Source organism: Tenrec ecaudatus, chromosome 14, assembly GCF_050624435.1.
Source record: "Tenrec ecaudatus isolate mTenEca1 chromosome 14, mTenEca1.hap1, whole genome shotgun sequence".
In the NCBI taxonomy this organism is placed as follows: domain Eukaryota; kingdom Metazoa; phylum Chordata; class Mammalia; order Afrosoricida; family Tenrecidae; genus Tenrec; species Tenrec ecaudatus.
This window is the reverse complement of record NC_134543.1, coordinates 88,517,954-88,541,282: the sequence shown is the minus strand read 5'-3', so window position 1 is coordinate 88,541,282 and position 23,329 is coordinate 88,517,954. Positions and strand designations below refer to the sequence as shown.

Here is a 23,329-nt window from a genome sequence, read left to right as displayed (position 1 = left end):
GTCAGTGTTGACTTGCATGTTATTTATATCTGTCAACATAAGTACCCTCGCTCACATCCCCACTTTCTTACTGAAGTTTGCAAAGTCAGGTTCCAAACAAAGTACCTGAAATAACACTTCTGTCCTTGGGTTTTCTTCTGGGATAACTTAACCTGAGTAATCAACTAGAGTTAGTGGGTCTGCCTGTTTACTATTCCATATGATTTTCATGACATTCACCAAAGCAATTCTCCAGTAGATTTGAAACCTTATGGGAAGTAGAAGGGATGCCAGTATATCCTTTCTTATTTCCAATTATAGTTTTAATTATAGCATCATATCTATGAGATATTTTCTCTGTCTGCTAAAATAAACTTTATCACGGTGAATTCACATTTCATAGAGTGGCATAGGAGATGAGTAAATTCTCTACAGAGGCACTAGAAATAGGTTTAAGGGCATAGATGATACTTTGAATTCTGTGGGATGTTAAAGTGGCAATGTCCAAAAGGCCGGAAATATGTGATTTTAGAGTTACGAAAACACGTGTACTCAGCAAAATCTGATATAATCATGCTTTTTTCTCAATTTTCCTATTGCTATCTTTATGTCTTTGTTTCTTAATGTGTAGATGGCAGGATTCAAGATAGGGGTGATGGCAAAGTCAACAATGAAGAGATACTTATCAAGTGAAGATGTGGGGAAAGGCCACACATAGAGAAACATGCAGGGAGTGAAGAAAAGAACAACCACAGTGATGTGAGCTGACAAGGTGACAAATGCCTTGGATAAATCACCTTTAGAACGTTTCCAGACGGTCACCAAAATGAAGGCATAGGACAGGATAAGCAAGAAGAAGGTCCCCATGCTCATGAACCCACTGTTGGCAGCAATAATAAACTCATATTTGTATCCATCTATACACGCAAGTTTTATAATCCGGGGAAAGTCACAAAAAAAGCTGTCTATTTTATTAGGTCCACAAAAGGGCAAGTTAATAACAAATGAAAACTGGGACATAGCATGAATAATTCCAGTTACCCAGCCAATGACGGCAACTGAAACACACACTTTAGGGTTCATGATGGTCAAGTAGTGAAGAGGCTTACAGATGGCTGTGTACCTGTCGAATGCCATGGCTATGAGTAACACCATTTCCACTCCTCCTGTGATGTGGATAAAGCATATCTGTGTCATACAGCCTCGAAAAGATATTACTTTGTGCTCATTTATAAGATCTGTGATCATCTTGGGAACTGTTGTAGAGGCAACACATACATCAATGAAGGACAAGTTGGCAAGTAAGAAGTACATAGGCGAATGTAAGTGAGAATCCAGAATCACCAAAAACAAAATGGAAAGGTTTCCTAGGATGATCCCCAAGTAGAGCAAGGAGAATGTCAATGTGAGGACAATTCTAGTTTCCCAAGAACTAGTGAGTCCCAGCAACACAAAGTCCGAAATCAAAGAGTAATTTAGTGCATCCATGGGCTGGAACAGAGGGGTTGATTTTCGAATAACCTGTAGATGGGGAATGAGGAAGTGTCAGTTCAAGTTACTAAAAGATGATTTATATTCACCTTGATAATTTGTTTTCTGGGTTACATAATTAAAATAACAGTTCATTGAATTTGATAAAAGCAAAGCAAAGTAAGTAGAAGGAAGGACACAGCCAGGAGGAGAGTGATGACATAAAAAGATAAATATAATTTTGAATAAATTTTCATGGAGGCAAATTGGGTTATTTCCTTATTATTCTACTGTTAGATGTTTTCTTTCTTCCTCATTTATTTTTGCCCTTTATGAGTTTATGAGTTTTTCTGAAAACTTATCAAGTGTTCACCTACATATGTGTATATTTTGTCACTCAGAAATTAACATTCTGAAATGCGGTTATTTGGTTAAATCAAAGGTTTTTTTTTTCACAGTTTACAATGAAAGTTAATTTTGTGTTTCAGATTATTCACAATATGCTGCTGCTGATGCATTATTGTCATTAGTTCACCTATGGACCTGTATATAATATTGTATACAACTCATTAAATCTAAAATGTTATATAAACAAATGTAATAGTGATAGAAAACATATTAAGTGGTGTCGTCACATAAAACACTGTACTAAGGACATTGTGTCTTATATTTCATACAAATTGGAACCTGGATACTTTTATTAGGTTCAATTAAGAGGACAACTGAATGAAACTATATCTCCGAAAGTCAAAATGTCAGATTCAAGTCTGTATCCAGAGATGCAGAACATCACAAACAATGTTAGAAAGGACTAAAACCCAAAAGACACGTTGAGCCACTTAACCAACATCAGCTGTGGTTTTTCTTTAGTTTTAGCATTTCATTTTTCATAATATGAGAAAAACACTAATTTTTTAAATGTAATGTAAGGCTGTTACTTACAGCTGAATGCAATTTCAGCGAGTCTATGGTGAACAACAAACAACAAACCAAACGCAGGTTCATGAAGTCAGCTCTGTCACCCTAAAGGACAGAGTAGAACTGCTCCCTAGACCTTATAAGGAAGTCTCTTCTTTCTCCGAGGGAATGACTGGCAGCATCAAACTACTGACCTTTCAATTAGCAGGCCCATATTGAAAACATTGGAGCTCTTTTTCCTATGACATCATTCTCCTACTTCCTCTGTAGTTTTAGATCTCTCAGTTAGGGAGCCCTGGTGGGGTGGGGTGTCACTAAAAGGGCTGCTAACCACAAGGCCAGTAGTTCAAAACTGCCAGCAGTTTCAGAGGAGAAAGTTGAGACTTTGTACTTTTCTGTAAAGATGGGCAGTTTCAGAAACCCATATGGGAAGTTCTGCTCTCACTATGATTCAGAATTGACTACATGAGTTTGGAGTATCTTTTATTTACACAGGTTTATTATTTTCTGCTCACTCTTAACTTTTCAGATGACCTTGTACTAAGTTTTTATTAACTTATTGTGGGATATCAGGTGACTAATTTTAAGGGAACCTGCAGGTGCGGTGATTAAGCATTTGCCTGTTGACCAGAAAGTGGTTGACAGGAGTGACTAGCTACTCCACGTGGCAGCCTGTTCCTACTAAGACTCCAGCCCCAGAACACCTGTGAGCAGTTCTACTCTGTTCTGTAGAGTTGCTTGAGTCGGAATCTACTTTGCAGCACCTTCAACTTGTTTTTACAAAGTTTAACGAGTACTGAGATGTTGATGACTTCCATATTCGTGGCTTTATCTTTGCGCATATTTCAAGTTAATGTTTCACAACAGAGTTTATAATATTATGATATTTCCCGATACTTTTGTAAATAGCATGATAATTCCCTCAGATTCCAAATATATAGTCTCCTTTTGTGCAGCCTTCTTGTTCTTTCTTAACATTCATCTTCAGAAGCAGTTTTCACTCTAAAATATTTCCTCGATTAATTTTTCTCTTCTTCATTTTTATTATTTCCTTGTTTCTCATCTACATATTTTCTATCTGTATCATAGAAAAGAATTTGGAATTATCTTCCTGTCTCCAATAATGCCCAGCTATATACACAAACATTAAACACAGCCATATGATTCCCCTACATCAAGGCATTTCTTGTTCAGGGAGAGGGGAGGGAGGGAAAAAAAAAAAGAGGACCTGATGCAAAGGGCTTAAGTGTAGAGCACATGCTTTGAGAATGATTGGGGCAGGGAATGTATGGATGTGCTTTATACAATTGATGTATGTATATGTATGGATTGTGATAAGAGTTGTATGAGTCCCTAATAAAATGTAAAAAAAGAAAAGAGGAGAAAAAAATGATTAGGGCAAAAATATACAGATGTGCTTTATACAATTGTTGTATGTATATGTATGAACTGTGATAAGAGTTATATGAGTCCCTAATAAATTGTTAAAAAAAATCTTACAGCACACAACCTAAGACTCTGAGTGGAGGAAGTGACATAGATCTGATTTCAATAAAACGTTTAGGAAGTGGATCATCTGAACAGTTAGTCAACATTCATCCTGATAAAACTGTTAGAACTGTACGAAGAGTGAAACATTTTTAACATGATGTGACTAATAGAATTTCTAAACCAACAGTATCAGATGATAGATGAAGCATTAGTATCAAGAATACCGGAAGAAAGTCTACAAGCACTCTAATTAAATAATGTACAATGAAGAAAATGAAAGGAAGCAAAAACATTGAATAGAAGATTGCAATACAAACGTCATTTGCAAATCACACAAATTTCTTTTTGAAAACTAGAAATTATTAAATCTAATATGTGCATTTTGATAAATATAATACAGGTCACTAATAATCTGTAACAATGTTATTAAAACATATTTTATTTATGACTGAAATAACACTAAAAGGTGTGCATAATTTATTGAAAATAGTATTTTGTTACTTATTTTTAATCCTTATTAAATAAATCATATCTTGCTGTTAGAAAAAAAGAAAGACTCAAACTAAAAATAAAAATCCATGACCACTGAACTATTCATATAATAGTTTCACTTTTCATGGGGATTCCAGTGGAATTTCCTTGGAACAGTATGAAGTCATCCTGAGACCATTTTAGTAGTTAGAGAAATTTTGAACTGGAAATGTAATATACTGGGGATTAGGTGAGACAAGACTGTGTTTTTTATAAAACTGTTTGAGCATGTCATGTCTACAATGATTAAATAAAATTAATTTCACTAAAATTGAAGAGATAAATGGAACAAACCATCTAAAAGTTAATTTTATACACATTAGAAAATTCATTGTATGATAAAGAAATCATGAAATTATGTAGGAAACAGAAATACTCAATAACAAATTCATAGCATTCAACAGTTGTTCGATGTGCTGCTCAACACTGGAAACATAGATCATGTGGCGTTGGAGGTTGTTAGGTGTCTTGGAGGCAGTTCTGGCTCCCATGACCCTGTACACAGAACGAAACACTGCCTGGTCCTCTGCCATCCTCACTAGCACTGTCTTGATCACTGTTACAGCCGGTGTGTCAGTCGTTTCTTTGAGTGCTTTCTCTTTTTACGGACCCTATGCTTTTCCAAGCTTTTCCCTATCTTATGGAAAAATAACTATAGACTATTTGAAATTAAGTGTAAGAGTAAAATTATAAAATTTCAATAAAGCATGTATTAATTTTTATCAACTTGGTGTTAAGGCCTTTCTAGATTTTCTCTAAATTCAGAAATAGGATCTTCATATATTTACTGGAGACACTGATTCCCAGTCCCATAGCAGTGCTGGGTTCAGTCATTCTGAGATCTGCACATCTATATAATGTATATTACATATAAAGCAATGTTGTATATATATATTAGATTAATATATAACATATTATAAAAGATATAATATATAGCAATTCTGTATATATATGTGTGTGTATATATACATACACACACACACACACACACACACACATAAAAAGCAGAGTGACTGAGTCCAGCATTGCTACGGGGACTGTGGGATCAGTGCCTCTCCTCTACGGCTGATGGGAATGTGAAGTAACAGATTTACTCTAGAAGGTGACTTGCTAATAGAAATAAAACATTTTAAAACTGTGAGATAGCAATCGTATATTTTAAAATTAATCTTAAGGAAAAATTAAGTAAATTGATACCATTTTTGTAAAGTATTAGTATTATTATAATACTAGTTGCAAACAGATGAACAGTTTAGGATCACAGGAGTAAGTAACTAAGTGTACACACTCATACAATATGAGCTTTAAATATGGTGCTACAAAGGGGCTTTAAAACATTTGTGGGATACTTTTTAATTCCATATTTTCTTATTAACTCTTAAAAATCCACTTGTATAAATCTACATTAAGTAGCATGGAAAGATCATCAATAAATCATGGAAATAGGTATATAGTGTAAATCATTTTAGAGAGAGGGAGAAATAGCAGATTGCATCAATAAATGTTTAAGATTTACAAAAAATTTCTGCAGGTAGTGTGGTTTTAAAAATATTATTATTTTTCTTTGTATTCAAGTTGACCTATTTATTTTTTCATATACATAGTTTATTATTTTATAATTTTAAAATACCTCATATATGTATTAAAAGTGAAAGAGAGAGACATTTATGTAAGAGCTCTTTCCAATACTTGTAGAAGTAATATAATGATTGAGAGAGCTAACACTGAATTTAAACCAATTGCATCCTCAGCTCTACTAGTTGTGTGTCCTAGAGTGAGTTACTTAACTGTGTGCCCCAATTTTTTTTAATCTGAGAAAAAAAATACTAGCATTTCTACCTCATATAATAGTTTTGTGGTCTGAATGAATTAAAATAAGAAAACTATCAGAAATTCAGTTACATATAATAAAGAATCAATAAGTTTTATTGGTCATGGTAATATTTAGGAAACAGACCAAGAGTTCTTCAGATTATGAATCAATTATTGAATTTTTCTGGCAAAAGTAAAGGTAACACACTTTGCTCATGTGCTAGATGTAAAGGAATAGCCAGGACACACATTACTTATAATTTTTCTGACTTAATACTCAGAATGGATTGAAGATTGAAGATTACAACTGTGAGGGTGTGACAAATAGGTTATAAAATAACAAGTGAAAATAATTTAAAAAAAGAGAGTTAGCAAAAGGAAAAAAGAGAATTGAAATATAGGGAGTTAGAAAAGCAGAGAAAATTATGCAAGCAGATGCCAGAGAATTAGTTTTCCTACTTACCTGCTCAAATTTGGGTTTTATCTGCAGTAATTTCAAGGATTGAGAATCAGCAGACAACCCCTTTTTAGATTTACTATTGTTGCTCAAGACAAATATCTATAAATAGTTCTCATCTTTAGAAATGAAACCAATTAGCAAAACTGCATATTAATGACTAACCTTTACTCCATATGGAAACTAGGTCTTTGCACATTGGTTTTTCCCAAGGGCCAAGTATTATAAGGTTCACAAAAGAATTACAGAGAAATTGAGCAATTCAACCTGATGTACAGTAATTTTATAGTTCTGACAATATTTTTTTCAATTTGGGAAGTTTAAACATTCATTAAATTTTTAAAAATTATCAAAGTAACTGATAACATTTGTTAATCATAAAGATCACTTTCAAGGTCAACTATTAACACACACACTTAATTGATATTTTTATTTAGAATTTTGAGAGTTGATATTTCAAAAATTCAGGGGTATTTGAGCAAATCTCGCATTTATTCTAACAAGGATAGAGCAAATATATGCATAGGCTAAAAAATTTCACTCACGATTTTAATATCTAAATTATTATATATTGGATTCTAGAGATCAGTAACATTTTTATTGTGGAAAGAAAGTAGAATATATTTATTAGTAAACACAGTGTGGTGTAAGAGGCTTTAAAAGTCACTGAATAAACAGAATCCGACTTAGGATACATTGTAGGATTGCTTTACATTTTATCCCAATTAAAGTCTCTTTAGGGTGAAGAATAGAATCAGTTCCTTTTTAAAGGGATTGCTAGGATATAATTTTGTGTTAGGTTGGGTTTTCTAGATAAAAAATTAGTAATATATAAATGTATATGATAAATTTATGTAAAAAATGGCTTAAAAATTGTAGAAGCAGGTAAGTTCAACCCAGTCCAGTCCAGTCGAAGTTCATGAGTCATAGATTCTTCTGCTTTAATAGCTTCATGAAGTGAGGCAGGGTTGCCTGATGTACCAGCATGCAGAAAATCCAACCAGGAAGCAGGAAGACCTACCAGAAAGCAGGAAGACAAGGAGGAAAACCACATGCTGGTGGATGGATAGGCAGATGAATCCAAGGTGAGAAGACCAGGTTTTGGCTACAGAGCCCAATGAGTCAAAGGTCATCAGGTTCGATGGAAGGTTACTGCTGGCTCCCAGACTCTGCAGGCATTATGGTGGACCACTGGCCCAAGACTAAAGAAGGAGAAGTCAATGAGTCAGCGGCAGGATCTGAATCCAGATCAAGCAAGAAACTAGCCAGCTTCCCCACTGCTTGGCTGCTCACAGATTTCAGCAGGGGAAACTTCAGTGGAGTGTAACCCTCTGATGCAGCTGGAAGGAAATTTCTTCAGGCATGTGCCTTGCTTCCTATATAAGTTGAAGCAGTGGGGAGCTAGCTAGTGGGTCAGTCAGTGGCTTGGTTTTTTGTTATATTCGATCATATCTTAGGGGATTATAATCAAACTACTGAGAATCCTGCTCCCCCAGTCAAGTTGACACAAATCATAATGACCACAGTCCATCCCTTATCAATTTGATACTCTCACCCATCTCCATAAACTAGGCATAATCTCTAAATAAAGAGAGTAAAATAGTCATATTTCCTCCTAACATGGTACAACTAAGAGAAGTACAAATGAAAGCATACTATTCTGTTTTCATCTTAAAATTTTATAAGTAAACAAAACATATTTGATACATGTATACAAAGAGGAAATACAGTCTTCATTTCTGCAACTGAAGAAATGTGATCATCATGTGGTCATAGCTGCTTTAGAACTACTTTCTCCACTCTCCATTCTTTATTCCCTTTGATCTCAGAAAGCACCTCAGGAATTTCACTCCTGAGTGGGCTGGACCCTTAGTAGTCATGTTGAACTGGGCTGATGTGGCGTACATTTACTTCCATAACAAGGCATGGAAGGAGAATAAGACTTTCTAAGGAAAATCCTGGATTCCAGATATATTCTTCTTTATCTTCATTATATACTACCAATCTAATTTTCCCTGGGTAATCAGTATCAATCTCACCAATCAATACATCGTCCTTACTTGCCTATTATCTAGAAACACGAGGATCCAAAATGACCAGGAGGGGTTCTTAACTTTCAATTCAATGGAATTGATGGCATGTTTCAGGTGAAAGTGTTCCTTCCTTTGGAACTAAGGCTTTGAGATCTAAGGGGCATAGAGTCATGGGGACAAGAGCAAAAATGTTTCAAGTGGGTCACTAGCAATAATCATGAGTTGTGTTACTCCCATTTCCACCCTTTTGCTCCAGGACCTGTAAATCTTGGCTTTTGGAGAAACAGCATCATATATTTACAAGTGGTTCAAAGCATATATTACCTCCTGAAGAACATTGTCCCAACCTTGCAAAGAAGGTATTATTACCTTTCTAAGGATCTAATTGCATCTTCAGAAGACCATCCCATTGTCTATCAAGCCAGCTGCTTCAGAATGATGGGGACATGGTAGGACCAGTGGATCCATGAACATGGGCCTGTTGTCACACTTCATTTGCTGTGAAGTAAAACCCTTTGCCTGCGGTGAAGTAGTGCTGGATGTCATGCTAGTGAATAGAGCATTATGTATACTTGCACATGGTAGTTTGGGCAGAAACACTGCATGCTGAGGAGACAAATGCATATTGAAAGCACGTGTTTATTCAAGAAAGAATTAATACTCCCCAGAATGGAAATGGTTCTCTGCAATTAACATGCTACCAGGTTGCGGATTGAACTCCCCAAGGCATGGTCACCTAGATCAGATTCAGTGTTCGTCTCTGCTGGTGACAGATTGGACACTCTACAGAGGCAATAGCCAAGTGAAACTTGATGAATGGAAGTCCATGTTGCTGAACCCATGTATAAGGGATCTGGGTTTTCAAACACTTCATCTGAATTGTTAATGAAGTTTGATATAGTATAATATGTCTGATACTTACGTTAGTCAGTCAAAAACAGAGTGATACAGATTATTCTGTTCTAAAAAGGCATATATATGTAAAATATATTTTTAAATTTCTTAAATGTTACTATGCTTCCACAGGGAGGACAGTTAGACTAGCACTTTATGTTTATGTATTTATTTTTAATTGAAGGAGAACATTTATTAAGTCTTAAAAGAGACAAAGACACAGATCCATCATCTCAGAGGGAGGCCATTAACATGAGATTAAAATGGTGCTTGAGAGTTTGTTGAGATTCAAAGCTTTAAAAAGGGCATGGAGGAAGGGGCAAAGGAAACTCACAAAAGCATGATTGGTGACAGATCAATACCTCACAATCATAGCTGGGACCGCAGAACAGGAATGGGACCACACTGGGACATTTACATTGTTAGAAGGGCTTGTGAGATTGGGCCAGGTCCATCCAACCATGGCAATCAGGGAAAGACGATAGGGCAGGATTCATACTGTACTGTCTCCAGTACAGTAACTTTCATCAAGGACACACCTAGGTAAGCCCCTAGGAGAGACACTGCCTTTCCCGGGGCTGGCCAGAGAGAGGTGGGCAATCTGCTTTCAAAGGCATTCTTCTCAGAGGAAGATTGTCTACATCCTTGGTTAGTGATCAGAGGTAATTAATTGGAGGCTTAATGGATTTGGGTACTCTGTTAAAGGATTTTGGGCCATCAATGCCATCCATAGCATTTTGCAAACCAGGGTGCTCAGAGTTTAAGCTCTATTACAATCCCCCCTCTCACCATACATTATTATTAATTCTTACATCACACAGGCTGCTATGCTCCTTCCGTGTGGACCGCATAGACATGACACATTATTTTAAGACAAGACGTTCTGATAACCAAGCACTATCTGACTTCTTCACCACCCTTTGCTATGCACCGTGTCTTTATTGATCTCTTCAAGAGCAGGTCCATAGGCTGTTATATTCCTATAAAAATGTGACATTTATAGACATAACTTTTTTCAATTTTACTACTGGTTATTTTTTCTTCTTGATCAATTTTACTAAGGCATTATCAATTTTAATAACTATAGCCCATATGTTTTATATGTTATATTCTTATCAGCCTTCAGTTCAAAATAGTTTCAATTATGTATTGTGCTTCCTCCTGAAATAGGGATTACTGAGAAGTACTGAACAATGTTAAGAGAAATCAAGTTCACAGGTTAAGTAAGCAGTTGATTCTCACTGCCATTGAATCGATGCTGACTCGCAGTGACCCCGTAGGACAGGGTAGAACTGCCCCTGCTAGTTTCAGAGGCTACACCTCATTGCAGGAGTAGAAAGCCTTATCTTTCTTCGTTGGAGTAGCGGGTGGGTGCCATAGTAAGTCTTTTTTAAAAAAAATCTCTGAAAATGAATCATGTAGACAAGTAAAATGTAGACTGCTTCCCATTTCTTTCTCAGAGTGGAAGCTAGATTAGTAATGCTGACTGTTTAGTTAGTAGCCAAGTGCTTAACTCATTATGTAATCACACCTCTTCACCAGGAAGGAGTGGTGTTGCATTTAGCTAATAGACAATTATGAAAGAACTTTTTATCCAGGCCTGTAATCCCTTAGGAACTAGAGTTTTCTATTTGTGAGCATAGAAGATATTTAGTTTATTTAGAAAATATTCTGAGGAGATTCTATAAATCCCCACACATGTCTGAGTGATGTATCCATGATAAGCTGGTTTGGGAATCATGGAAACATCTTCCTGCAAACATTTCTTGATATAACTTGCATTAAATTTTTTTAATTTAATAAATTAAAACAAAGCTTATAGTGATTTTATTACATTGTTTATATTTTCATAATGAATGACTTCATTAACATACAAAGAAGGACCAAGCTGCCATCATTTACTTTGTATGTCCGTCAGCACTGTGATGCTGTCACAAGAAATTATGACCACAGCTTCCTTTGTTCATGGAACTTAACTAGAAATTAAAATATCTTGAAGGTTTGGCATACACGTATATACACACTGCTAAACCAAACTCACTTACATTGAGCCAAATCTGACTTGCAGTGACCTGTAGGACAGAACAGTACCGTCCCTATGGGTGACCAAGACCATAAATCTTTACAGGAGTAGAAAGCCCCCTCTGTCTCTTGTAGAGGGGCAGTTAGTGGATTCAAACTACTGACCTTGTGGTTATCCCAACACATAACCCACTGTGCTACCAGGGCTCCTAATATTATGAAAGGTATACAATATTCTAGATTATTTAGGCAACTATATTTAAAAGAGTTATACAATGCCGATATAACTGGTCTTGCTTAGTCTCACTTGCTACTAATCATAACAATTTTCTTTTGCATATTTTCAAACATCATATGTGTGCATTAAACATATATATGATTTTTTATATGAGGTGAGAGTTTCCTAGGAAAGAAGATTGGTAGGCATTGGACTGATAGCCATGTGGCATATCTGAGCCCTACAGTGAACAAAGATGGAATTTCATTGTGTTCTTGTAACGGGTAGTTTGTCTTTGACTTTTTTCTTATCGGTGGAAAATTTTTTCTTCTTCTTTTATCAAGGTCTTCTTCCCCACTCTCATAGCTCCTTTTGCATGTTTCTTTGTGTGAGATAAAGATATAATTTAAAAATTCACTTATTAACCCTTGAGAAAAATCTATCTTTCAAAGCCTTTGCAAAGGCTTTGCTGTGTATACATGGAAAGTCTTTCAAAGGCAGCTCAACTTTTAAAGTGACTAATCCTAGACTACTTCACTTAAAGGGATTATGCTTGTTGAATGCCAGGGCATAATACTATGGTTAGCTTTGTTTCTCTTTTTACCTAACTTGGTAGTGATCATACAAACAACATCAGTGCTCTCCAGCTAAGTAAGGGTTAATTACATAAAGTAGTTTGAAACACTAGCCATACATCTGAGTATGAACAGCGTCTGTGATGTATGAACAGGGTGTATGGAGTTTGACCAGTTCAAAGAATGGCCACGTGAGGAAAAATAAAGGGGATTTTCTGAATGGAAGAGTGTTCTAAAATGTAACCCTTGAATCCATATGCTGACCTACCAGTCTCTTTATGGCATTTTTAATCTCTTTATTTCTCAGTGTGTAAATGGCTGGATTTAGGACAGGCGTTACAACAGTGTAAAACACAGCAAGAAACTTGTCCACCCAAGTGATGTTGAGTGGCCACAGATAGATGAAGATGCAGGGCCCAAAGAACAAGACCACCACTGTGATGTGGGAACTGCAGGTAGACAATGCCTTTGATGCTCCACCTTTAGAGTGAAGGTGAACAGTTGTTAGGATATAGGTGTAAGAAATCAGCAAGAGAATGAAGCAGGTTGTTGCCAAGACCCCACTGTCAGCATTTATCAGCGTTCCTAGGGTGTGGGTATCCATGCAGGCTAGTTTTATTACTAAGGGAATATCACAGAAAAAGCTGTCTATTACTCTGGGTCCACAGAAAGGCAGTTCCAGGATCATTGCCAGTTGACTCATGGCATGCACAAAACCAATGATCCATGATATCAAAACCAGACAGAGGCACTTCTGTTTGTCCATGATGCTGGAGTAATGGAGTGGTTTGCAGATGGCCACATATCGGTCGTAGGCCATTGTCACAAGCAGTACCATCTCCCCACCTCCAAAAAAATGTACACAGAGAATCTGAGTCATGCAGCCCCCAAAGGAGATGGTCTTATTATCCTTTAGCAAGTCTGTGGTTAGCTTAGGAGTGGTGACGGAGGAAAGGCAGAAGTCAACGAATGAGAGATTGGCCAAAAGGAAGTACATTGGGGAATGGAGATGAGAGTCTGAGATGATCAATAGCACAACAAGGAGGTTGCCTGCAGCCGTCATCAGGTAAAGTGCAGAAAATGGCAGCATGAGGAAGGCTTGGAGCTCCTTTGAATCACAAAGCCCCCTGAAAACAAACTCAGAGACCACAGACTGATTTGTTTCTTCCATTTAGTTCACTTTATTGCAATGTGGCCCAAAGAGCAAGAGATGACTTGACAACTTCAGGAATGGAAAATAGAATTTAATGTTCAAGTGTTAGAGAGCGGATAAACAGTTCTAATAAAAACAAAACAAAATCCTTACCATTGTACAAACACAAAATTGTAAATTAAAACTTTTTTTTTACTGAAAGGGCATAAACTTGTAGCTAAGAGATGGGGTTAAGTTAAGAAAATAAAGGCCATTACTTATTGGAACCACAATTCTTAGGGGTATTGAACACACTCTCCAAAATTGTAAGTCATAATGTTCTCAAACAATTTCTCCAAGACTTGAATGTAACAAAAGGAAAATGGAATGATTTGTCTTGATTTCTAAGGTCTAAAATATATTTGAGAATTTTTCCTTCTTATTAGAATTTTCCCAAGTCTATTTTCTAATACTCCATTTCTGATACAAAACATGCTTCTCAGAAACCACTGATTGCTAAATTGAAGTTTAACCATTGATTGCTAAATTGAATAGTCTGAACTGAAATATTCTATTAAAAACACTGTAAAGATTCATCAAATGATTCCAGTAAGCTTATTTATTCCTGAAAGAAAACCCAAATATCGGGTTCACAATGCTTGTATTAGACACTAGTTTTCATTTACGTGTCCCCCTGAGAGGCTGTTTCAACAAAACTTTATATACGATGGTCTGAGAAACGTTAATTCTTACTTATACGGGCTAGTCCTTGTCCCTCCCTGGCAAACCAGAGTATGTTTTGAAACTGTGTTAAATTATAGATGCATGAAAGTTGGTGTTACTCCTACCTGTCCTTTCTGGGGAAAATATGCATTCTCAGTTCATTTGTCCTTAACCAATGTTTGTTTGTTTTTTGTTATTTACATTCTTCTCAGTGGGCTGGAAGAGTAATCCTTATGCCAGACAGAAAAGTTATTCTTTCCTTCTTTCTCTCCTCATTGCTATCTTTTCTTTCTTCTGTTCGTCTCTGTTTTCTAATTCTGCCTCATAGAAATGTAAGTGATGGGATTCAAATTTAGTGAAGTAGCACAGCATACACCAGTTTAAAAATGCTAAGCAGTTTTAAACTATCTGTTTCAACAATCGCAATGTTTATTGCCATTTTACCAATGAGGAGACCTGACTTCCCAAGACATACAGCTATAAACTGTAACATAAACTGAGGTTTGTCTAACTTAAAAGTTTGTAGTTAACTTCTTTGCTAGAGAGAGCTTATGGTAGCAACATTGGTTTTGAAAAGACTAAGAAAGGGAAGTAAGAGTTTTGAAATAAAATTGTTTAAAATGAGTCAATTCACACACAAAGGAATATAGATGCACCAAGAGGCATTTGAATTTATATATTAATCTCTTTTTGTCTCTCTCTCTTCTTTATTGCTGAAAAAATAGGTACAGCAAAACATAAACCAATTAAACATTTCTTTTTTTAATCCTTTTATTATTCTTTTTTTTCAATTAAACATTTCTATGGATATAAATCAAGCTAACTTCTTTTTGCTTTCTATTTGGAATGTACTTTTAGTCCATTGATCTGAATGACTGATATTTTCCTATATGTACTGCTTCAGTTAAATGCGGAAATGAGAAATAATCCAAAATAACGCAAAAGTCACTAGAAAATGTCAGCACAATATGGAAGGCTCCACACCCAGTTCTTCCCCAACCCAAGTGTCCTGCACTTGAGATCATGGAAGGGCAACCCTTTTGCTTAGTAAGTGAGACTCCGTATAAATCCCAGAGATTCGTTCAAGGTTAAAGTTCTTTAACTAAACACATCAACTAAATAACACACGGAGTACTCTAAGTTCAGCTATTATGTATTAAAAACCCCACAGAAAGAGAGGAAATCATAGTCTTAAATTGGAATGATATTTAAAAATGAAAATTTAAAAAGTAACTAACTTCAAATATACTTACTCTACTGACATCATATCAGAGACCAAATGCTTCACAGGCAAGGCTTACTCTGGATTTTACTTTACATTTGAAACGAAGTCCCACTGATTATTTATTGTGATGAGCAGGATTAGTGAGTGTGCATCCTCCTCATTGTTGCATATATACGTTGTGAAGAGTTGCCATTGTCCCGGGAAACTTTTCATCTCTGTATTTTAAACAGCCAATATCTGGAATGACTTTTATATCATGTTCCTCAGGGATTTCTTACCTTCCAACTGTCCCTGAATTGAGAGTTCATCTACTAATGCACCCTTTCCTGAGCTACATAAAAGTTAGTTACATAAAGCACACCTAAAACTTTCACTAAAATAAAAGTATTGTGAAGCATTTTTCTATATTTATTTATTTAGGAGCATATGGCTTACTTCCATTTTCTCTATATAGATCATGTATGTAATAAAATTGAGCTAAGATTTCAATTCCAGACTCAGCAGAAGTTCCATAGGTTATATAGATGAACAGGTGACAATTAATTAATGATACAGATAAATCTAATAAGGTTTGAATAACTTATTAGGTGTATTTGGAGAAAATAATATAGACCCCTTCATCCATTCTTTGCTAATCTTATCTACTTCTTTGATTTAATGATTATCAGAAAGTTTACATGTTTGATCATCCTGTTGCTCTTTTTATAGATAATTTAATTGCACAAAACAACATTTCCTTCTTTCTGTTTAATTGTTTGCTGCTATGATTTAAAATAAATGAAAATCCATGATTGAGTCCCCACTGTTTTTTTCTTCTTTGGTACTTTTTAAAAAATAAAGATCATTTTACTGGGGCTCTTACAGCTCTTATAACAATCCATATATCAGTTGTATCAAGCATATTTTTACATATGTTGCCATCATCATTTTCTAAACATTTACTTTCTGTTTGAGCACTCAATTTCAACTCGTCTTTTTTCCCCCAACTTTCCCCACGCTATCACTCTCAGGAACCTTTGATAAACTCTAAATTATCATTATTTTCTTTCCTGGATTTCGTGTGTCGAGAGCTCTTATCTGTAGTAGTGTATATAGTTTATCTCTTTTATTCCTAGATCTCAAAGTTTGTAAATATGTTTATTAACTATACCAGCTATTGTTGTGTCCTAAGGTCTAGTGTTTATAAAGCATCTCAATCTGAGAATATAAAGATAAGTCACTTGTTTAGGTGGTGTAAAAATCTTTCAGTACCCTCTCATACAATCATTTTACCACATAGACCCATTTACATATATGTGAAAAACTTGCTTAAAAGATACTAAGTAATTTTCCCAAGTCACATAGCTAATACATTATTGACCTAAAAGAGACAAGTTGGTTGGTAGTTTGTTTTGGTTGTAGTGGATACGCTTTCTTAGCGTTTTGAAAGCCAGTCTTTGCAATGCGATAAAGTAATAAGACAGCTAGGATGCAGCACAGCACCGACGGAACACACAACATTCCTCCACTTCTTTAACGCTCTCTCTCCCCATTATCAGGAACCCCATTCTTCCTTACAAATCCAGCTAGACCTGGGTATGTACACTCAACACATGGAATCCAGGACAGATAAACCCCTCAGGAACAGCAGTTGGAGTAGTGGTACCATGAAGTTAGGGGGATGTTTTGGGGAGAAGAGAGAGAAATGAAGAACCAACCACAAAGAATAATGTATAAATACCCCCACCCTTCCCCAGGGGGGTGAACAACAGTAATGTGGGTGAAGGGAGACCATGGGCAGTGTTATATATTAAAATAACAATTTATAATTTTTCAGGGGTCCATGGGGTGAGAGTGGGGGAGGGAGGAGGGAGGAAAAAATAGGATCTGATACCAAGGGCTCCAATAGAGAGAGAATGTTTTGAAAATGATGATGGCAACATGTGTACAAAAGTGCTTGATACAATTGATGAATAGATTTCATAAGACATGTAACAGACCTCAATAAAATGATTTATTAAAAATTTTTAAAAAGAAATTATAAGTTATGCTTTTAAAAATCATTTTATTGAGAGCTCATACAACTCTGATCACAATGCATACATACATTCATTGTGTTAAGCACATTTGTTGCCATCATAATTCTCAAAACATTTGCTTTCTACTTGAGCTCTTGGTTTCAGCTCCTCATTTTTTCCTCTCCCTGACTGCTCCCACCCACCATGAACCCTTGGTAATTTATAAATTATTATTATTTTGTCCTGTCTTACACTGTCCCTTCACCCACTTTTCTGTTGTCCATCCCCTAGGGAGGGCTTATAATTTCTATTCAGCCCTTGAAGACTTAGGACAAGGACATGTGTCATCAACTACTTGGATTTTAGAATCAGTCCTTTCGAGGCATCCAACATCCTTCTTAGGGCACACCGGAAGGACTTGAGGTGGAACCTCACTAAGTAACCTAAAACTCACCTGCAGCTCTTGGATTTAAGGTTGAAACTCCCTGTGTGAGAAGTAGATGAGTATGATCCCAAGGTTGTGGTATTGGCTGTCATTGGACTTTGGATCGGATCTTTTGCCTTGAGGGTTCACAATGAATAGTGGTCTGGGATTACCATATATTTACCAATTTAATGCTCTCCTTGCTTTATTATGACATGTATCAAGAGCTACCTTGAAGTATGCAATCTGTGATATGAGGTCTATTTGAATACAAGGAAATCCAGTCAATATTGTTCACCTTTGTTCATACTGATGCACTAATAACTAAACTTGGATGCAGAAATTGACAAATTCTAACATCTTCCGTCTTACATTGATGAAACATGCAATCAAGATGCATTGAAAATTATTGGTCATTGGAATGCAAAAGTAGGAAACAAAGAAGAAGGAAAAGTAGTTGAAAATATGGCCTTGGTAATAGAAAAGACCCTGAAGATTTCATGGTAGAGTTTGGCAATACAAAGGATTTCTTCACAGGAAACACTTTTTTCCAACAATATAAATGGCAACTGTAAACATGGATATCCAAGATGAACACACAGAATTCAAATGAACTACATCTGTGGAAAGAGATGATAGAGAAGCTCAATATCAACAGCTTAATCAAGGTCAAGGGCTTACTGTGGAAACAGATAACTACTTGCTCACATGTATACTCAGAATGAAGTTGAAGAAAATGAAAACAAATCCACAGGGGACAGACTATGGGCTTGAGTATGTTGTTCTTGTTGTTAGGTGCCATTGAGTTGGCTCCAATCCCTAGCAACCCTATGCACCACAGAGAGAAGCACTGCACCATCCTCACCATTGTTCCTACGCCTGAGCCCAGTGATGTAGCCAATATGTCATTCCATTTCATTAAAGATTTTCCTCTTTGCTGCCTCTCCACTTTACCAAACATGATGGCCTTCTCCAAGGGCTGGTCTCTCCTCATGATATTGCCAAAAGATATAAGACAAAAATCTTGCTGTTCCTTGCCTCTAAGGGACACTCTGGCCTTACTTCTTCCAAACAGATCATTTTGTCCTTTTAGCTGTTCATGAAACTTTCCATATTTTTCTCTAGCACCACCATTCATATACTTCTATTCTTCCTCATTCAATGTCCAACTTTCACATGCACACGATGCTATGGAGAATACCATGGCTTGGGTCAGGTGCACCTTAGTGTTCAAAGTATTTTTCCTTGCTTTCCAATACTCTAAAGAGACCCTGTGTAGATTTACCTAATGCAATGCATCTTTTGATCTCTTGACTGCTGCTTCCACAATCATTGATTGTTAATCCAAGTAAGACAAAATCCTTGACAGCTTCAACTTTTCCTCCATTTATCATCATGCTACCTAACTATCCGGTTGTAAGGATTTTGATCTTCCTTACACCGAGTTGTAGTCTACACTGAAGGCTACAATCCTTGATCTTCATTAGCAAGTGCTTACAGTTCTCATTTTCACCAAGCAAGTTTGTGTCATCTGCATACCGCTGGTTGTTAGTAAGCCTTTCTGTAATCCTAAAGCCACACTCTTCTTCATATAATCCAGCTTCGCTGATGATTTGCTCAGTGTATAGATTGATCAAGTGTAGTGAGAGGATACTAGTCTGGAACACACCTTTTCTGATAACTTATTCTGTTCATACAACTGACTCAATCCTTGTATACGTTCTGAATGAGCACAATGGAGTGTTCTGGAAATACCATTCCTCTCATGGTTATCCAGAGTTTATTATGATCTGCACAGTCGAATGCTTTATAATAGTAAATTAAACACTAGTAAACATCTTCCTGGTATTCTCTACTTCGAACCAAGATCCTTCTGACATCAGCAATGATATCCCTTGCTCTACACCCTCTTCTGCATCTTCTCTAAACTTCTGGCAATTCCTTTCCAATGTACTACTGCAACCTTTGTTGGATGATTATTTATTTATTTTCAGAGAGATAAAAGGAGAAGTTTATCAGAAGGTGACTCCAGTCAGTAGTCCAACAGTAATTCAGGCTGCCTAAATGGAGTTTCATACATACTCAGAATATATAAGCTCTACATTTACATTGAAATGTACATGTTAGGAAGTTTCATAATGTTCCTTTTCTTTTTAAAAAATTTTTTGTTGGCTCATAACCCATGGATCATACTATTCAATCATTCAATCATATCAAGAAGAATTGTACAATCATTACCACAATCAATTTTAGAACATTTTCTTTCTTTTCTTTTATCTTCATGATTAAATCACCTTAAAATGACTTGTGTAGTCACATTCAGTTTGAGTACTCCCTCTCCGCCCAACCTTCACTGTTTTCTCCCCAAATCCCCTCATGCTCCCCAGCTCCATGCCCTACAAACACTTGTATCAGTTATTATTCTATGTATCCACTCCTTCTGTGCTTCACAAACTGGTAAACCTGTTGGATGATCTTAACCAAAATTTTGTATGGACTTGATTACATCCCACATGAATTTAGAGAATCGGTTGAGAACAGATTTGACACACTGAACACCAATGACAGAAAGCATGCTGGGTTGTCAGATGACATCAAGAACATGAAGAAAGCAAAAAAAAAGACAAGGAAGAAAGAAACAAATCAAAGAGCTAGAAGATTCTGAAATTTGTTCTTGAAAGTAGAGTAGCTAAAGTAAATGATGAAGTAAAACAGTTGAAAAGAACAGGTGAAAGGGGAGCCTGAGAAGGCAAAGTAAATTGTACTGAAATGTGTAAACACCTGGAGTTAGAAAGCCAAAAAACTAGAATATCCCTATTATATTTCAAGATGAAAGCATTCATTCTTCTGAACTAACAAAATTTGAAAACAACTACTGGGCTGACCAACTGGCAGGTGTTTATATTTGTGCTTACCCCAAAGCAAGGTGGCCCAACAATGAAAATTACTGAACCATATTGTTAATATCACGTGTTGAAAATAATCAAAAAACAGTTGCTGCTATATTTATAGGGTTAGTATTAAAGTAGCAGATGGACATCGTGCCTCTATTTAGGTATGCCCTCAATGAAAGAATACTTTGCTTTATTAAACTGGCATTCCATCATGCTTATCTTCTTGACATAATTGCTGAAGACAAAGTGGGTGCATAAGCAAATGTTGTGAAGAAAGCTGATAGTGCCTGGCTATCAAAAGATATAGCGTTTGGCGTCTTAAAGGCTTGAAGATATACAAGTGGCCATCTAGCTCAGAATTTAAAAAGCCCACATGGAAGAAGCACACCAGCTTGTTTGATCACGAGGTGTTGATGGATCAGGTATCAGGCATCAAAGAACAAAAAATCATATCATTGTGAATGAAGTGGAGTGCAGAGTGGGGACCCAACGGCCATGTGCAAACAACTGGACATCCCCTGAAAGAAGGGTTGCGGGAAAGAGATGAGCTAGCCAGGGTACAGTTATCACCAATGAAAAATGCAACTTTCTGATAGTTCTTTAATACTTCCCCTCCCCACCACTATTATGATCCCTAATCTACTTTACAAATCTGGCTACACCAGAGGATGTGTACTGGTACAGATAAAAGCTAGAAGCCCAGGGAATCCAGGACAGAAAAACAAACTCCTCACGACCAATAATGAGAGTAGAGGTACCAGGAGGGTACGGGGAAGGTAGGAGAAAAAGGGGAACCAAACAGAAAAGTTGATGAAGGGAGACATTGGTCAGTGTAAGACATGAAAAAATAATCATAATTTATAAATTATCAAGGGATTTGTGAGGGCAGGAGGGTAGGAGAGGGAGGGGAAAATGAGGAGCTCAAGGAGAAAGAAAATGTTTTGAGAATGATGATGGCAACAATGTACAAATGTGCTTGACACAATGGATGGATGGATGGATTTTGATAAGAGTTGTACAAGCCCCCAAAGTGATAAAAAAACAAACGATCAAAAACAGTTTGTGCTGAAGCTCATCAGGGAGCTGCCTGAATTTCATGTTGGATTTAGAAAGGGAGGTATCAACAGGGTATCATTGCAGATATCAGCGATCTTGGCTAAAAGCAGAAGATACCAGATACATGGTTATTAGTGTTTTATTGGCAATGCAAATGAATTAGACCCTATAGAGCATTACAAACTATGTATGACCTAGAGAGAATGAGAGTTACAGAAAACGGCATTGTGATCATATGGAAGCTGTACATGAACCAAAAGGCAGTTGTTCAAACAGAACAAGGGAATGCTGTGTGGTTTAACATCAAGAAAGGTGTGTGTCAAGGTAATATCTTCACCACATTTACTCAATCTGTATGCTGAGCAAACAATCTGAGAAACTGAACTATATGAAATATTCTCCCATCTAAGGAGCATTCTGGTTGTACTTCTTTCAAGCCATTTGTTTTTCCACTATTCCAGAGTATATAATAAATAATAATATTTATAATCATATTCATAACAGAAACTAATGAGATGAATTATGCACATTCTCCAAGACAATCTTTGGGTGGTCTTTGACTACATAGGACTTAGAAAGGCTATGTCTATAGTTTTACTTTAAGTTTCATATAGTTATTAGATTTTAACTTTCTAGATATGGGAATTGTCTACTCGTGTTTTGGGTCATCTTTCACTACTAAATGTACTATATTAGAGTAGAATGTAAATGTACTATATTAGACTAGAATGCATTCTCCATTATTTAAGACGTGTATCATTTTGTTGACTTACATAAAAATAAAACACAATAAAAGCAGTGTATATTTACAATCCATTAAAGGAGTGTATAATATTATATTTCTCAGTTGTTCAACATCATAGTTATAATTTTTGATACATTATCTTATTTTCTTCATGTGTGCTGCATTACATAATTTTTTATTTATTTCCTTGGACTTTCTGAATATTGAGCACTCCTTTAAACTTCTTTCTTTTATCAATTATCCTCTTCTGTAATGGTATGAGCAATTGCTAATATGTAAAGTATGACATTTAAAAGAGTTGAGAGATGATGTGGACTTTATGTCTGTACTAAGTTTCTTGTTTCTCCAGGAAGTAGGGAATTTGTGACGGTATATAAAGATATCTCTCTGGTTCTGGTTATTTTTGTCTCTATCTTCCTCTCTATGAATCTATTTTAACTCCAGGTATTTTTATAGCTCTCCTTTGTCTTAAAAATTTCAGGCTTATTCTCACCCAAAGTTCTTAATTCAGAACATAAAATATGTATCAAGATTATTAAATTCCCAACTGGCTTTTCTTACAGATTTTTCCATTTCAAAATTTAAAATGACATGTTAATTTTCATTAAGGATAAAATGAAATCAAGATATGAAAAATATAATAATTGAAAATGTCAGGATTTTTCACAAAATAATTATACACCACTTTTTTCCCTCTTCACAATCCTATGAGAATTCTCCTGGTCTGATGATCT

General features: G+C 36.0%; 2 protein-coding genes across 2 annotated transcripts; both read right to left on the bottom strand.

Moving 5' to 3' along the window:
- Positions 1-531: 531 nt before the first annotated feature.
- On the bottom strand, positions 532-1,467 carry LOC142426276 (olfactory receptor 4F3/4F16/4F29-like). Its single transcript, XM_075531778.1, has one exon. The coding sequence runs from the start codon at positions 1,465-1,467 to the stop codon at positions 532-534; it is 936 nt and encodes a 311-aa protein (XP_075387893.1).
- An 11,164-nt stretch (positions 1,468-12,631) lies between these two features.
- Positions 12,632-13,573, bottom strand: LOC142426244 (olfactory receptor 4K3-like). The gene has a single exon (XM_075531702.1). It carries the CDS (start codon positions 13,568-13,570, stop codon positions 12,632-12,634), a length of 939 nt encoding a protein of 312 aa, XP_075387817.1. The 5' UTR covers positions 13,571-13,573.
- Positions 13,574-23,329: the final 9,756 nt, after the last annotated feature.